This window comes from Corapipo altera, unplaced genomic scaffold, assembly GCF_003945725.1.
Source record: "Corapipo altera isolate COAL_440 unplaced genomic scaffold, ASM394572v1 268, whole genome shotgun sequence".
In the NCBI taxonomy this organism is placed as follows: Eukaryota; Metazoa; Chordata; class Aves; order Passeriformes; family Pipridae; genus Corapipo; species Corapipo altera.
This window is the reverse complement of record NW_020884901.1, coordinates 5,239,539-5,252,239: the sequence shown is the minus strand read 5'-3', so window position 1 is coordinate 5,252,239 and position 12,701 is coordinate 5,239,539. Positions and strand designations below refer to the sequence as shown.

Here is a 12,701-nt window from a genome sequence, read left to right as displayed (position 1 = left end):
GCTCTAGGGCTGCTCTGGCAAAGCCATAACTGTGCTGCATGTTACCCTCTGCCTGTTCAAGCACTCAAGGGTCAGTTCTGCATCCCGATTCCATCTGAAATCCTGCTGCAGCCTTGCTTTCCTCCAGCTCCACTGGAGAAAGCTACAGCATTTCTGAGCACGTCTCAGGTGCAGCTCTGGCTCTGGGAGCCATTGCCAGCACTGAGCTCTTCTCAGTGCTTTTTGCAAATCATTTTCCCCTTATTTGATGAGGTCCCTTGCTGATTGCAAAAAAGGGGAGATGAAAGAACTGCCCATGCATTGGACTGATGGAGCAAATCCCAGATTATCTGCTCCCTCCCCACAGGCCCCTGGCAGTGCCAGTTCAGTTCATAGGTGCTGCTCCTCTTCCCCATGAGCAGAACAGAGCTGTGACAGGTGACAAACCCTCTGCCACACCTGCCCCACACTCTCACCTGTCCTGCCTCAGCCCCAGGGAAGGGGAATTGGCTCTCCCTCTGGAGATGCAGCACCCACATAGCTGCAGTTTCACCTGCTTGAGCCCATGAGGCCACACCTTGCTGGGTGGGACCTCCCCACCCTCTCCCACAGCCACAGCACACCCACCCAGTGCACACCCAGCCCCTGCACACCCCCATCAGTGACAGCCCAGACACAAAAAGCTCATTTCATTTTCTTCTCCCTTATTGCTCAGCTTGGCTTCCACCCCCCCAGCCCTCACTCACCCCTTTGGTTGTGCTGTTTCTATTTAAAGTCAGCAATGCTGATTCTGTGAAAGATAAATCCAAGTCAGAGCCAGAGGGACACCCCCTCCTATTCATTATTGCTCAAAACCACAAAGACCAGCAGCCTGTCACAAACAGCCCCAATTTGTCCTGATCTGACAAGGGTGTTAATTAGTGCTGGCAAAGAACAACTGAAATCCTGCTTAAAAAAAAAAAAAAAAAAAGAAAAAAGAAAAAAGGCAGCTTAAGCAACCTTACCTTAGAAAAAGAAATAATCTGCAGATTATTTCTCAGATAAAATGACCAGCCAGGTGTCACCCACTGAGAGGGACAACCACAAATCCTGGTGGCCCCTGGATGGAGGGCAGAAGCCAGAAGGGCAGAAGCCAGAAGGGTTTTTGTCTCAGCTAGAGACACACACACTATTCACCAACCCTGCATGTTAAAATGGAATTGGACACCTCGGGCAGACTTACAGAAATGTGCCTGCTTTTCAGATTACTCGGTGAAGGGAGGCATTGCTGTGTTTGACACACCTGCATGTCCACACAGCCAGGCCCAAATCCATTACCTGCCAGGCTTGCAACAGGTTGTTTTAATATACAACCAATCCACATTAAAAAAAAATAAAAAATAAATCTGCCAAGACTTCCAGCTAAACCAAAACATTCCATGGTACAGCTCTCTCCGCTGAGTTTTCTTCAGCTTTCCAGTTCTCATGGATTCCTACTAAAGTGGGAAAAAGCACAAACCACCTGCCCTTCCCAACACCAGCTCCAGCCAGAACAGCCCATGTTTTTCTCCTCAGATGTCCAATTAAAAAAACAACCCAACTACTGCATTCTCTCCGCAGTGCCAGCTGGAAAGGTAAAAGTTTGATAATATCATTGTCTCAAAGTGACCTGACATGAACTGGCTCTGTGGGACAAGTCAGAGCCAAATTAATACTTCAAATGCCTGAAAATTCCAGTGGGAAATAATAATAATAATAAAAAAAAAACCAAAACAAACCAAATCTGGTTGATCAAAAGGGTCCAGCGAAACCATATTTCTGGAATTAAATGTTTATTTAAATATGCAGATGACTTTGTTTCATTGCTACAAGGTCAATATTCGCTTTCAAATGGAAGCACTTTATTTGGTTGAATTCTGTCTCCAGAAATGAATGGGCAACACCAGAACCTTTTACATTGGCAATGAAATCACAACACTGAGATGCCACCGAAGTCTCGAGATCAGTGCTCAAACACACATACACACACATATACAAATAAAAAAGTGCTCGACATCATCATGTTAAAATAGAATTTTGGCTTCTTTTAGGTCTTTTGACATTTCAGGCAGGAAAACAAAAACCAAAGAACAATATGCATCAAACTAAATGAACTTCTGAAAAATACTCAGCATTAAACACAACTTTTGAGTATCAGTAAATATGTTTCTTCTCTATTTACACGTGTTAAGAAAGGGCATTAGAGACTTTTGCTGGGGATCATGAGATCTCATAGATGTACAGTCCATGCTGCTGGGCAAGATTAGTAAATTCAAGCAGAGTTTTTATAAACCAGTCACATCTTTAGTTCTTCAGCATTTGCCAAAGGTGAATTCTACAAAAATTCCTCATTCATTACCCTGGATAACGGCAGCAGAATAAACGTGTGGAGGCTATGACACATGACTGTCACTGTTTTTGAAATAAGCTTTAAGACCCAGGCTTTTGGGAACTAGTTGCCAAGTTTATAAAAACTCCATACATGGTCTTTCAATAAAACTTTGCGAGTCAACCAGTCAGCTAAAGCTAATGCTCCTTCTACAGCACAATTGAGCAACACAGACATTGCAATTGTTCCAATGTTCCACAGAGGCTGACAATAATATACTGTCCACCCAGATTAAATATAGAAAAGCAAAACTTTGATCTAATTTTTACATAGATGGCACAACAATAGGTGAAAATGAATTCTTAGCTGCTGATTCAACAGTGCATTGGACACAAGAATAAAAATACTGCAGCTAAAAATATTTTAAGGATATTTTTGCACCCCCTTCACCTGCTCAACCCTTTAAGATCCCCCGAGGGGGATGCCACAAAGCCTTTGCACAAATCTTTGCACAAAGCCACAGGTGCCAAGTGTGTGCATCCCCCCTGGAGTCTCATGGATCTAAACAGCTCAGTGACCACAGTAGCAGCAATGATAAGGATGTGGTTTAATGGATTTTGACCCTCTGATGCCACAGCCATCCCAACAGCCTTGGGATTGGTGTTCCCTGTGCTCAGCACAGGCTCCAGAGCCACTTGGGTTGGGTTTAAAATACAAACCTTCTGCTGGCAGATATTAAGCACCATCATTACAACAGCTACAGGATGAACTGTAGCACTGAGGGACTTTGTGCTAATGAAAATAAAAGTTGGTGTCTTGAATGGAGAGAAAGAGGCAGAGTTATGAATACAACACATAACCCAACTAAAAAAATGACTTCATCCTGCAGGGGAATGGCCCAGGCCACCCTCAGCATGGAGAGTCTGTGATTCTGGGATGTGTTTCGATGTGCTGACCCTACACAACAGCACAGCAGGCAGCAAAACAACACTGGTCTGTCTGCAAACTAACCCTGAGAGGTTTCATTTTAGGGTCACTGCCCACAGTGGCTTTGACATGAACTTTCTCAAAATCTGGGGGTTGCACAAAATGTGCTGAAGTTGGGTTGGAGCCAGGAGATCCCCCCGAACGACGTGTTGATCGATGAATAAATTCAGCCCTCGGGAGCTGTTTGGTGACAACTGACTCTTACAGGGCTCAAACTTGTCCAAGATGACTAAAACCCAAGCAATGGTGACGACTGAGAGGAAACCAAGTTAGAATACAGAAGTTTAGAGAGCAATTGACCCTTTCATAGGCAGTTGAGGTCCAGAACTTGTGATATTTGGAGATGTTGTAGCTCTCTCCTCATTGCATGACATGAGAGAGTGCAGCATCACTTATCATCCTACTTCTGCTTTAACCAAACCATGTGAGAACAGGGTGGTCACAATTCCTATCTGGCTGCTGGGTCCAGGTCCAGTCCATGACAAGGTGGGAGAAGGAAATAGTGCGATTTCTTTTTTTCTTTTTTTTTCCTTTTTTCTCCCCCCTCTTTTATTTAGCTAAAAAAACTCTGTTATTCAAACGTTAACTGATGAGAACGCACAGGAGGTCATGCAAAAAAAAAAAAAAAGAGAAGGCAGGTCTGAAATGCTGAAAAACAAACCAACAAAAAAAAAAAAAAAGAAAACTGCAAAGAGATTAACCACGAGCCACAAAATAACGTGACCCTGAGGAAGGTGGGCGCAGGCAAGGCAACAGGGCGAGCATGCAGGCTTGAAACGAGAGCCAAACGGGGCCTGTGACCAGCAAAATGGGGCTTCAAACCAAAATGCCACTGTCTGTGTGTGTCTGTGTGTGTGTGTGAGGAAGGGGAGGGAGAGAGGAGGGCGGATAAAGAGGAAGGGGGCAGGGAGAACAAGCAGGAAAACCAGCGTACAACACGTGAGCTCAGAGGGTTTCAGGGAACAGCAAGGTCATAGGGGTTTAACACTTGGGATGAGCATCAGCCTGGATGTAAAAAAAAAATAAAAAAAAAATAAAGGCTGACAAGGATTAGCGACCTTTTGGGGAAAGCAGAATATTGAATGGATCAAATTTAATATCTGCAAATTCAGAGCCCAGTCCAGCTGCTGTAACACTGTGCCCAGGGGAGGTTTTCCACCTCCCTTCCACGCTCTCTGATGAGAATTCCTGCAGGATTAGCACTAAAGGCACCGTGTGAAATGCTGATGGACCAGTGTGTACATTCAGATGGACTGAGGGACAGAGGGACAGAAGACAGACCAGCACATGCTTGGGACTCTCCGGCCGCCCTCTGCATCCAAGGGCAGCCAGCAGTTCTCTGACAGAAGGTGGGAGGAATTGGGTGGGGGAGAAATTGTGGGTTGTGTTTGACAGAGGGGCTGTGCCAAGCTGGCAGAAGAGTGGGAAAGGCTGATAAGGTGATCTGAGCCACAAGCAGCATGCCATGGAAAAGAGCAAGCGTCTGAATGGTGCTGGGATGGAATTTAGATCTGAATTTTTCAAGTGGGAACTCCAGACTAGACTGGGAGTCTGGCTTTCCATGGGTGTGTTTTAACTGCCTGCAGGGTAAACAGACCATTTTGTTTCTCCTTCTGTGACAAGCTCGCCCCGAGGTTCTTGCACCAGCACAAACACCTTTAGGAATCTAAAACATAAGAAAGACAAAAAGAAAGAGACTGGATTAGAAAGAGGTTGGGGAAGATGGGATCCCTTAAGAGCAGCACTGCCTGCAGGAGGTTAAAGGAAATAGAGCATCAAGCATCTACTGGGTTACAGGGGGTTAAGGAAGGCTCCCAACTCAAACAGCAATCCTTCACCCTCAGCCCTCCCCTCCAGCCTGGGGATGAGCATCACTGGGACACTGCTCTCCTCCTCAGGAGCAGGACCCTGCCAGCACCTACTTCGTGCCACTGAGAAAACAAAGAGCTTTTCAATTCTCAGTCTGCAAAGCAGCATTGCATCTGTTCAAGTGACAGCTCCAGAGACCATCAATGCTACCAAACAACAGCAGACTAAAACACAAGGAGTTTGCAGAAGAATTCGGAGCTCTCCTTTCCACCACAGGCTGCAGAGACCTTTCACTGCCAAGGGAAGCCCAGGAATACACAGGTCAGTGACCCAGCCTAAGCCTCCAAACCCATCCTCTGCCCATCCCTGTTCCCACAGTCTGCTGGCTGAGGGCAGGTTTTTCCTTTGGCCAAGTGAAGCCACAATCCAGGAGCGTGATTTGGCCCAAACTGCTGTATCCAAGGGAATACAGGATGAGTCCAAACGTCCCTCACATTTCAGAGAGCACCCACTTCCACAAACACCCTCCAAATGACACCACAAAAAAGTTTTCAAAGAGCCACAACAGAAAATTTTTCCTGAACAGGAATTGCATTGGTACTGAGTGTGGGAAGTAGCTCTGGGCCATTTGCTGTCCCTTAGTAAAGTTAAACTTCACTATTTTTTGCCACTAATTGTCACCACTTACTAGGAATTGCCGTTTAAAAAAACACCCAAAAAACAAAACCTCACAGGAATGAGAAAATATAATGTTTATTAGAAGAAGACACCATGGTACATCAAGCTACAAAGAGATTCCTCACAGATGATGATTCTTTAAAAAATAAGAAAGGAAATGAGACAACCACACTGGCCAGATTTAACAAACCTTAACACACAACAGCAGTTTCTATGTGAGTCCAACCAGGTGCAGGCAGCTGAGTAACCAAAAACACTTTTCCATGTAAGAGGGACCAAGTAGTTACCAAAACAACAGCTGGGTTAAGCAGAAGAACAGCCTATAAAACCATTTATATTTATACACATATAAAAGGATAAAAACAATTCAAATTCAAGTAACTTTAGTTTTTAAGTTATGTTATATACATATTTTTTTTTTTAATACTGGGAGAACTAAGGGCACATATTTAACAAAAGGATTTTAAAAAGCCACAGTCCAGTTTATAATTACCGATTCCTAGGTGATTTGGCAAGCATTAAATAATCAGATATATCCTAGATAAAAAGTGCATCAGCGTGGTTAACTTTTACCTATTTATTTATATAAGTCAAGGCTCTGCAGGATGGTTTCAGCAAACAGCAGAGCTGCAGCACTGGGAACCCCAGAGCTGCCCACGAGGATTTATTGATATCAGAGGTGAGGGGGAACAGACCCACAGCGGCCAAGGAGCCAAAATGCTCATCAGCCCTCGGCTCCAAAAAAGTTTCTTATCAAGAAGTTTAACTTCACAAACCAGCCCTTATTCCTTGCATGGCACCCAAACATCCAGGCTTTCTGCTGGAAGGGGAACGTGGCGTTTTTGTTGGGTGCAATGCAGAGTTTATACAGAGCTGGTTATTCCATGCAGATTTTTTTTTGTGTGTGTGTATCACACAATTTCACAACATCCCTCAGTGAGAAAGACAGTTTTGTTCCCAAGAAGGTGATGAGGTACCACAGTCAGTGACACAGGATGGTCAATCTTGAGTGACTGGCTCCTGTATTTGACAGTTCTCAGCACCAGACACCCGACAGGTGCAGAAAAGCCCTGCAAGATGCTACACCCGTGTGTGCACAGAATAGTTTCCTGGGTGAATCCCAACGAGAATGAACCCTGCAGCTCTCATTTCTACCGGGAAGGACAAAACAAATGCTGTTTGCACTAAATGGACACGGTGGGGCCAGTGCTTTCCTGACATTTCGGAGGCGACCTGACAACGCATCGGCTGAGAGAGCAGAACCTGGAACCTAACAGAGTCTTTCCTTGCTGGAGATATGACATGTGCATTCATCTCTTCTAAAGAAAACCTTCTCAAACACAGCTCTTAAAACAACCGTAGCAGCAAACCAGGAGAATAAAGGGTGGACAGGCCTATGCAAACCTACTCAGAGATTTTCTGAAGTGGTTTGTACACATCTGGAAAAAGAAAAAAAAAAAAAAAAGGCAAAAGAAGATAGACATTACTGTTCTTTTTGTGACAGGCTCTGCCAACATCCTCTGTAAATGTCACCAACAGCCCTCACACAGGTATTTGCAGGGGCACACAGACCCAGCTGGGCTCCTTGAAGGCTGTGCTCAGGAGGGCACCTGCAGCACATGACTTACCTGTCCTGCTCAGCTCAGTTCTGCAGCAGAGCCCTGACAGCACAGGCCTCAGCTGACTGAAAAAGCAGCTTTTCACAAAGCTTTAGCAGTGGGATTTCTCAGGCAGAGCTGCCTCTGGCTCACAGCACAGGAACAACCTGGCTGGGCAGGTACTCCTGAGCCAGTGCTTATTCTGCTGGCTGGGGGAGTCACAGGTGTACTCAGAGCTGCTGTGAGCAGCCAGCCTTTAGCAGTATCAGCTGCTCAAACTTCTCTCCAAAAAAAGAGGAAGGAAATACTGAACTTTGTAAATGCTTTAGTATTTACAGTGTCATTTTCTGGAATGTCATCGCTTCCATTTCAAGGACTGAATCAAGTCACTGCTACCAATACATTAAAAATCAAATGAGAAATTTGCAGCTTGCAACAAACTTCGTCTTTTAAACACAGTAACATTTCCCCCAAATCTTTATGCTGCACTTAAAGAAAAGCTCTCTTTTAGCTTTTCTTTTTAAGAAGAGAATTGAGAAATAAAAGAGGTAAACATTATAGTTCCTATATATTAGATATTCACAGATACATTTGATTTTGGTCCTGAAGTCCAGTAAAAGTAATGGAAAAACTTTAAAGTATCCAGGAAACCTCCATCATGGCTACAGAAGTGGCTGCAGCTGTCCCAACCTTCACCCCCAGCACTGACTGCATTTTCAGTCCAGTGGAAGCTTTCTTGCACTCCTCTGCAACTCAACTGACCCTGTAATTTGCCAACACAAACACAAAACTCCTGTATTATGGCAAAATAAAACAAGGCCCAGATTTTCACCTGCAGCAGACAAGGCACTGCACTGATTTAACACTGAATCCAACACTGTGAACTGCTCAAGTTATAGTGTTGATTTACACACAGTTCCACTCCTCTCTTCCTAGTGCCCATAAATCCCAGTGAAAATGGTTCAGTGTTGTTTTGGCTTGGATGAGGCAGCTTGTTTCACACCAAGAACTCTAAGGTCTAGGAAACACAACAATAATCTGAAGGATTAAGTGACTGAATGAACACAAATTATTTAACAGCGAAGTTCTAACACATCCTGATTTCAAACAGGACTAAAATCTTTTGATTTCTCTGTGTATCCCATTACCAGGTGTTCAGTGCTGGCATTTATTCCAGCCAGGACTGCCCAGCAGCACTGCTTCCTTACTCAGCACACCTCTTTGGGAGGAATTAAAAGCAACAAACAGCAGCTTACAGAGTCCAAACTCTGAATGTCTCCATTGATCTTGTGTGAGCAAAAGATCAAACCATTAGTTATGGTCATCTGAAACAGCAAATACATCTGAAATGTAGCAAGGTGGGAAAGAACAGAGGAGCTTTCTTAATGTTTTACCCATTTGTCAAGGATCACAGAGGTTTTGGCAAGACCTCTCCTTCCCCTACCTCACACACTAAATGACGACCAGGTTTCAATCCAGAAGGTCCCCAGGACACAACAGGCTCTGGAAAGCTCCCACACAGACACAAACCAGCAGTCTAAATATTTCCTACATAAAGTTCCACTGAACGAGTTTGGGACAAGCAGCTGACTCGTGAATGAGTCTGAGATGCCACCTGGATATCTGAGGAGAGCCTGTATTATCCCAAATGGCTCTGTGCTTCCTGCACTAAGTTGGGAGTGCAATGGCAGTGACAGCTGAGCAAACACTGTCCACGAAAGGCTGCATTTCCCCTCTGGTTTCACAGTCCCCCACACTACCCTTCTCTGAGCAATAAAAGCACGTTTTGCAGTACAGAAAGCCATAATTAGTCCATGTACGGAATAATGCACTTGGTAGCATTGTACAGACTTTTAAAAGGCTCTGTATCTGCAACACAGAGCAGCTTCAGGGTTGGATTACCTCTGTGAAAGCAAATAAAATAAAAATAATAGTATTAAATATAGGTCATAGCACCTTTGGCATTTTTGTCCAAATAGACTTCAACATAAGACGTGGGGACATAGCCCTCCTCATCTTCGTTCCTTCGGATCCGCGTCCACCCGTCACCTTTGTCTTCTTCTATTACATAGAGCATCTCTCCTTCTGCTACAGAAATTGTTCCTTCATTCTGGCCTGAAAGACACAGTAACAGGGATTTTAGGGTGTCCTGCACAGTGGGAACCAGAAGCACTTTGGGGTGATGACGTGTGGACACAACCTTTGTTGCACCACTGGCAGCAAAAACAGGAACGTGGGATTCTGGAGTCAACAGTGTGAACACAAATAAACAGATAAATGTAATCCTGACACCAGAGTTTTGGTTCTTCTTGCAAAGTCCCTGTGTGACAGGAGGTAAATCACTTAGTGCAAACAGAATCACACCAGAGCCTTACTTGCCCTTTGCACTGCAGGGCTTAACTGAAAGTTTCCCACTTGTTCTCGGTATATGAATTAGAAAAAAAACAGTCAGTGAAATGAAAGTAAAGTTGGAGTGATACCTTCAAATGTATAGAGTGCTTTACACGTTCCTATGGTGGGTAGTGGTTCTTCATCATCAAATTCATCGTCAAAGTCTGTTGCAGGTACTTTCATCTCAGTCTCCTGACTCTGCTCTTCTGTGTAACTGCCATCGGGGCTGCTCAAGAGAGGAAAAACAGAGCAACTATAGCAACCAACCTCAGGAGCAGAGAGAGCCACTGGGTTACCAGGCACGTCAGGCAAGGGGAGCAACTGTGGCTGGAGCAGCTCAGAACTGGCTGTGACACCAGGGGGGTGGGACACATCACTTATACCACTAAAAGCTGTAAAAAACGCACTGTCTCGCTCGCCTTCAGAGCAGGGAGCGTGGGGGCTACCACACAGCTCAGAAACACATTCAGAACCACAGCTCTTGGAGCTGGGATAGGATAAAACGAGGATGCAAAACACTCCGGAGTGCCCGCGGTAGGCCTGGTGACAGGACGGGTTTCTGAGCACTGCAGAGCCGAGGGCAGTGGGTCCAGCTGCCCACCCTGCACAGATACTGTACCTCTCCCGGTCCTGGGCACAGCTGTTCACTGCTGACGGGTTCTGGGGCTCGTACATCCCGCTCTGGCGCCGGGCCTGCTCGTTCCGCGCGGGCAGCCGGCCCTCCACCTCTGCCAGCCAGCCCTGCCGGGGACAGACAGCCCTTTAGCTCTGCTGTGTCACTCACACCACAGATCCAAAACTGTGCTTGTAAACATATTCACGTTTCCTTAAATATTTTTTGACGCCGGGTGCTGAAAACACCATAAGCCAAGGGAATCAGTTAACAGCAGCTGCCAGGAGATGCTGCTGCTCTAGTCACTGTTGAGTAAAAAGATGGGTGGCAGCTTTGAGAAATCTCAGTAACACCAGAGACACAGCAACCTCTGGGACTGCTGAATGCACAAGAACCAAAGCTGAGGAGAATCAAAGAGCCACTGATTTCAAACGAGTAAGAGCAACGGATAGTAAAGCCACAACTGTAAGAAACATCAAAAATTAATGGGCTGTATCTGTTTTATGTACTAACTGAAAAATAAAGAGTGAAGTCTTCTCAGCCCTATAATCCTTCTCATGTAATTATAATGGGCTTCATATATTTCAAACACTCCCATTCAGCTCTTGAGATTTTATATCACTAAGGAGGCTTCCTGTTCATGGCAGACTATTCCTTTAAAGGTATTTCATCTGATGGCTTTGGTCTGGCTGTCAGTCTCTAAATGGTGCTTTGCATTTGTGTCACTCTGATTTTCCACAGACGTCTGTAACATGATGCTTCAATTTATTTAATTAATTAAATAAGCATCTGAACCCCTCTGGGCAGTCCTGAGAGCACTACATTTTCTTTTCACCTCCACTTAGCACAATCTGTTTTCTGTGGCAAATTAAACTGCGGGCTGACAGTCACAGGAGATGGTGCATGTTTATGTTACACAAATCAGATCAGAGATCCTGACTAATGCAAGTGCTCAAGCAGCACTTTCACACTCCCAGCAAGAAAGTGCATCAATACCTCTGGAAAAGCCATGAAGCAACCTGCTCAGACCTGAGCATTTGCTGAGCTGCTTTTTACTAAAGTGTCTCTTCTCATACCTCAAACTTCTGAACTTCTAGTCGTAGCTTTTCAATGTTCTGTGCCAGCTCTGATAATCTGTGGTCCACACTCGCTGCATCTCCCATCTGGGGGTTCTTGATATACACATCTTTCATCTTTGTTAAGGCATCTCTGAGAGACAGAGGAAAAATAAAACACGTGTTAGCGCAGCTGGGGGCAAATGCCTTTCTCTAAATGAGGGCACATGAAAGGATAACAAACTGCCTCTTCTTCACTCTGGGGTTCAACCTAAGCTGTTACAAAGGGAACTGAGAACATACAAATGTTTTGCCATTAAAAAAACCCAGTAAAATCACTCACCAGAAGAGAATATACACTGTCAGAGGTGAAAAACAGTGATTTACCTACAGTGTGAGAAGATCTCTGGTATTGATTTTTAGCCTGTTATTGTTGTACTACAGTATCTACTTGCTAACCCTGGGGAAAACTATAATGATAAAAAAAAAATATAATCTCACAATCATTGCAGTGAATGACAGCTCTAACTTTCTAAATGAATATCATTCCAGTTTTTGGGGCAGAGACAAAAGTTGCATCATTATCATCCATCACAGACTGACCTCCAGTTGAGAAACTGGGGCAAAGATGTACACATGGATGTATCAATAACAGAAATGGAGTGCAAACCAGAAATTCTCACCCTGCCTGTTGCAGTTTGTCTTTAGCAACCCCAATAATGTGTAAGATATTTATTTATTTCACACTGCTTAAAACGAAGCTGAGTCCAGATGGTTTGTGTTTGTCACAGCACAGCGACAGACGGACTTCAGGCTAGAAAATGCAACCCTGCATCCTGCTGAGGGTATCTTCCCTCAGCTCCTTCTGGGGGCTGTTCCATATCAGCCCCAGTGCCAAGAGCCCAGGGTTTCTGAGATGGTAATTTTCAGTCCTGCTATGACGGATTTGGTGCCATAAAAGCAGGATTGATGCAGGACATGCCTGGATGAGCTCCCTCAGTGCCTGCAGAGCTCGCACTGACAGCAGTGAGCTCCCTCTGACCTGAGCCACACTGAGGCTCAGCTCACAGAAGAGTTATCTGCCTGATGATGGACACTTCAGAGCTGAAAGATGGAATTATGAGCTGATTTCCTGTATTTCTATTCAGTTTTTCTCTAGGCATTAGCTGGGGGGAGAAAGGTTAATGTGAGTCCCACGACTCAAGTTAACACTCTTTATATTTTAGAGTTTCCCACCAAACTCT

The 12,701-nt window shown here is 44.8% G+C and overlaps 1 protein-coding gene across 24 annotated transcripts in view; it reads right to left on the bottom strand.

Annotated features, from left to right (window-relative positions):
• Nucleotides 1–1,744: 1,744 nt before the first annotated feature.
• The window catches only part of FNBP1 (formin binding protein 1), a 98,335-nt gene continuing 87,378 nt past the window's right edge, over nt 1,745–12,701 (bottom strand). For 13 of the 24 annotated variants that reach the window (XM_027649768.1, XM_027649762.1, XM_027649769.1 and 10 more), the window contains 5 exons: nt 11,479–11,611; nt 10,409–10,530; nt 9,879–10,018; nt 9,355–9,513; nt 5,856–7,239 (listed from right to left, as the gene is read on the bottom strand). In XM_027649768.1, the coding sequence (XP_027505569.1) occupies nt 7,205–7,239; nt 9,355–9,513; nt 9,879–10,018; nt 10,409–10,530; nt 11,479–11,611 (589 nt within the window). In that variant the 3' untranslated portion in view covers nt 5,856–7,204. Of the gene's footprint in view, nt 4,980–5,855; nt 7,240–9,246; nt 9,514–9,878; nt 10,019–10,408; nt 10,531–11,478; nt 11,612–12,701 lie in introns of those variants that run through there. The other 11 variants (XM_027649760.1, XM_027649784.1, XM_027649773.1 and 8 more) reach the window with 4 other exon arrangements.